Source organism: Elaeis guineensis, chromosome 5 (genome assembly GCF_000442705.2).
Source record: "Elaeis guineensis isolate ETL-2024a chromosome 5, EG11, whole genome shotgun sequence".
Lineage (NCBI taxonomy): Eukaryota > Viridiplantae > Streptophyta > Magnoliopsida > Arecales > Arecaceae > Elaeis > Elaeis guineensis.
The window spans coordinates 22897246-22899309 of record NC_025997.2 but is presented as its reverse complement, the minus strand read 5'-3'; the positions used below and the strand labels follow the sequence as shown (position 1 = coordinate 22899309).

Genomic DNA, 2064 nt, shown 5'->3' with positions numbered 1-2064 from the left:
CAGATCAACGGTTGAACCGGCGGGTCAATGCACAAACAGAAGAGGAGGAGGCAGAGGAAGGAGGGGGCCAACCAGAGATGAAGGAGGTGAAGGGAGGAGATCCCATATGGAGGACGAGGAGGAGGCGAAGGGGGGAGGGAGTCGAGCAGAGGAGGAGGTAGAGGGAGGATGTCCGGGATGGCGGAGAAGGAGGTAGAGGGTGATTTATGTACATTGCATAACAAATGCTTGAAATTCTACTGTTTTCAATCAAGCAAAATACATGGCATATTTTGATATTCATGCAACACTTTGCAAATATAAAATTATTATTTACCCGTTTTGGAATCTGGCCTGCAAGATTTCTGGCAGGTAGCATATCCAAATCGGGCTTTCAAATTTGCGTAAGTTAGTACTTGAAGCCACTGCATTTTATTGTTCATTGGTTTTTTTATTGAAATCACTATATTAGTTCCAAATAACAATGTCGCAAATAATAAGATTTCTGGCGCGTCATGAAGCAATTGGAAAAATCGAAAATAACTGGTGATAATAAACATTCGCTGCTATAAGAACTAGCAATGAATATATTATAATTACAAAAGAAAACAAAGAAACAAAAAACAAAACAAAAACAAAAAACCTCTCAAAACTTTGCGAATCATTTCCAGACCCACTCCCTCCTCTATTTTTGAACTAAGTCGTTTGTGAAAAAAGAAAAAGTCCATGAAGGCAATAGACAAAAGAATCTTAACGCCGCTATGTCATTCCCGAGCCGCCACGCGTGCACCGTCAACGGCTGCCATTCCGCGACGCCTTCAACCCCTTATCATGCTAAAGTGCCGCCGTCGTCGGTGGAGGTGGTGGTGGGGATGGCGGCGGAGGAGACCGCTCCGCCCTTTCCTCCCGCTCCAGATCCGGTTCCCCGCCCGAATTCCCGTCGCAATGGAGCCTCAGATCTCTGTTTAGAAGCCTCGTAAGCAGCTGCATGCGGCTTCCTGGCGACTTCGTACCCTGCACCCCCGGCATTCCCAACCCTAATCCTGACTCTATCTCTTCTTCTGATCCCCTGAACCCCTCGCCCCACCTCGCCGGTATCTCGATCCTCAGCTCCGGACCGCCCAACGTAGTCGACGAAGACCCGATCCCCTCCGCTCGGCACCTGGAGCACAGACAGGAGGGCGAACAAGCTCGTTCCTCCGCCGCCGCCTCCCAAGGATTTGGCGGCAGTACTCGCACCGGGACGGTGGTATGGACCCGCGGCGACGCCGCCTTCACGGCGGCGCGGCAGAGGGGGCAGATGGCGTGGGAGTGGAACCACATGTCAATGCACTCTGTATGAAATCGGTGACCACACAGCGGGAGGGAACGCACCTTCTCCCCCTCCTCGAACTCGTTCAGGCACACCACGCACTCCACCACCTCCGCCCCATCTCCTTCGCCTCCGGCGGCGGCGGCGGCGGCGGCTGAGAAGACGAGGACGGGAAGGGACTCCAGGACGTCAGGAGCCAACCCGCGATCGGCGGGGCGCAGGGCGTCGTGGGCCTCGCCGGCGATGACGAGGCGGTGGCGGAGGCGGCGGCGGGCGGAGGCGATGCGGCGGAGGACACGCCACCGGAGGTAGAGGTGGAGGAAGAGGACGAGGAGGGTGGCGGTTAAGAGCACGACGACGGTGATGAGCATAATCTTGCCGCTTAGCTCGTAGTTCTTCCGTGGAACCCCGTCGTCAAACTCAGTATTCGGATCCATTAGGCTTGCATCTTCTTTCTTTCCTCTCTTTTGTTCTTTGGAGGCGAGGGGAACCTAATCGACCTTTTATAGCCGTATCAACGGGGCCGCGAGGGCGGGATTGTGTTATTATTCCCAACCTGTATAGGATTAGGATAAGAAGCGGAGGATTGAGATTGCGGGGGTGAATTTTTCACAAGGAAAGGCAACGCTAGGGGAAAGTTTTTAACTGGCCGCTATGACGGTGGGCGCCACTTTCGGATCCAAACAACAAAATGCAAGCCTATTTTAATTTCTCTAAAAATTATCGTTATACCCTAGATCTCAAAAATTATTTTATTTTAAAAAAAAATTATA

The 2064-nt window shown here is 52.1% G+C and overlaps 1 protein-coding gene across 1 annotated transcript; it reads right to left on the bottom strand.

Annotated features, from left to right (window-relative positions):
• Positions 1-532: 532 nt before the first annotated feature.
• LOC105045170 (RING-H2 finger protein ATL64-like) lies at positions 533-1905 on the bottom strand. Its single transcript, XM_010923342.3, has one exon. It carries the CDS (start codon positions 1726-1728, stop codon positions 814-816), a length of 915 nt encoding a protein of 304 aa, XP_010921644.2. The 5' UTR covers positions 1729-1905; the 3' UTR covers positions 533-813.
• Positions 1906-2064: the final 159 nt, after the last annotated feature.

Bases quoted from the DNA above. Each gene is read 5' to 3' on its own strand.
- LOC105045170 (XM_010923342.3), bottom strand. From the start codon at position 1,728: ATGGATCCGAATACTGAGTTTGACGACGGGGTTCCACGGAAGAACTAC.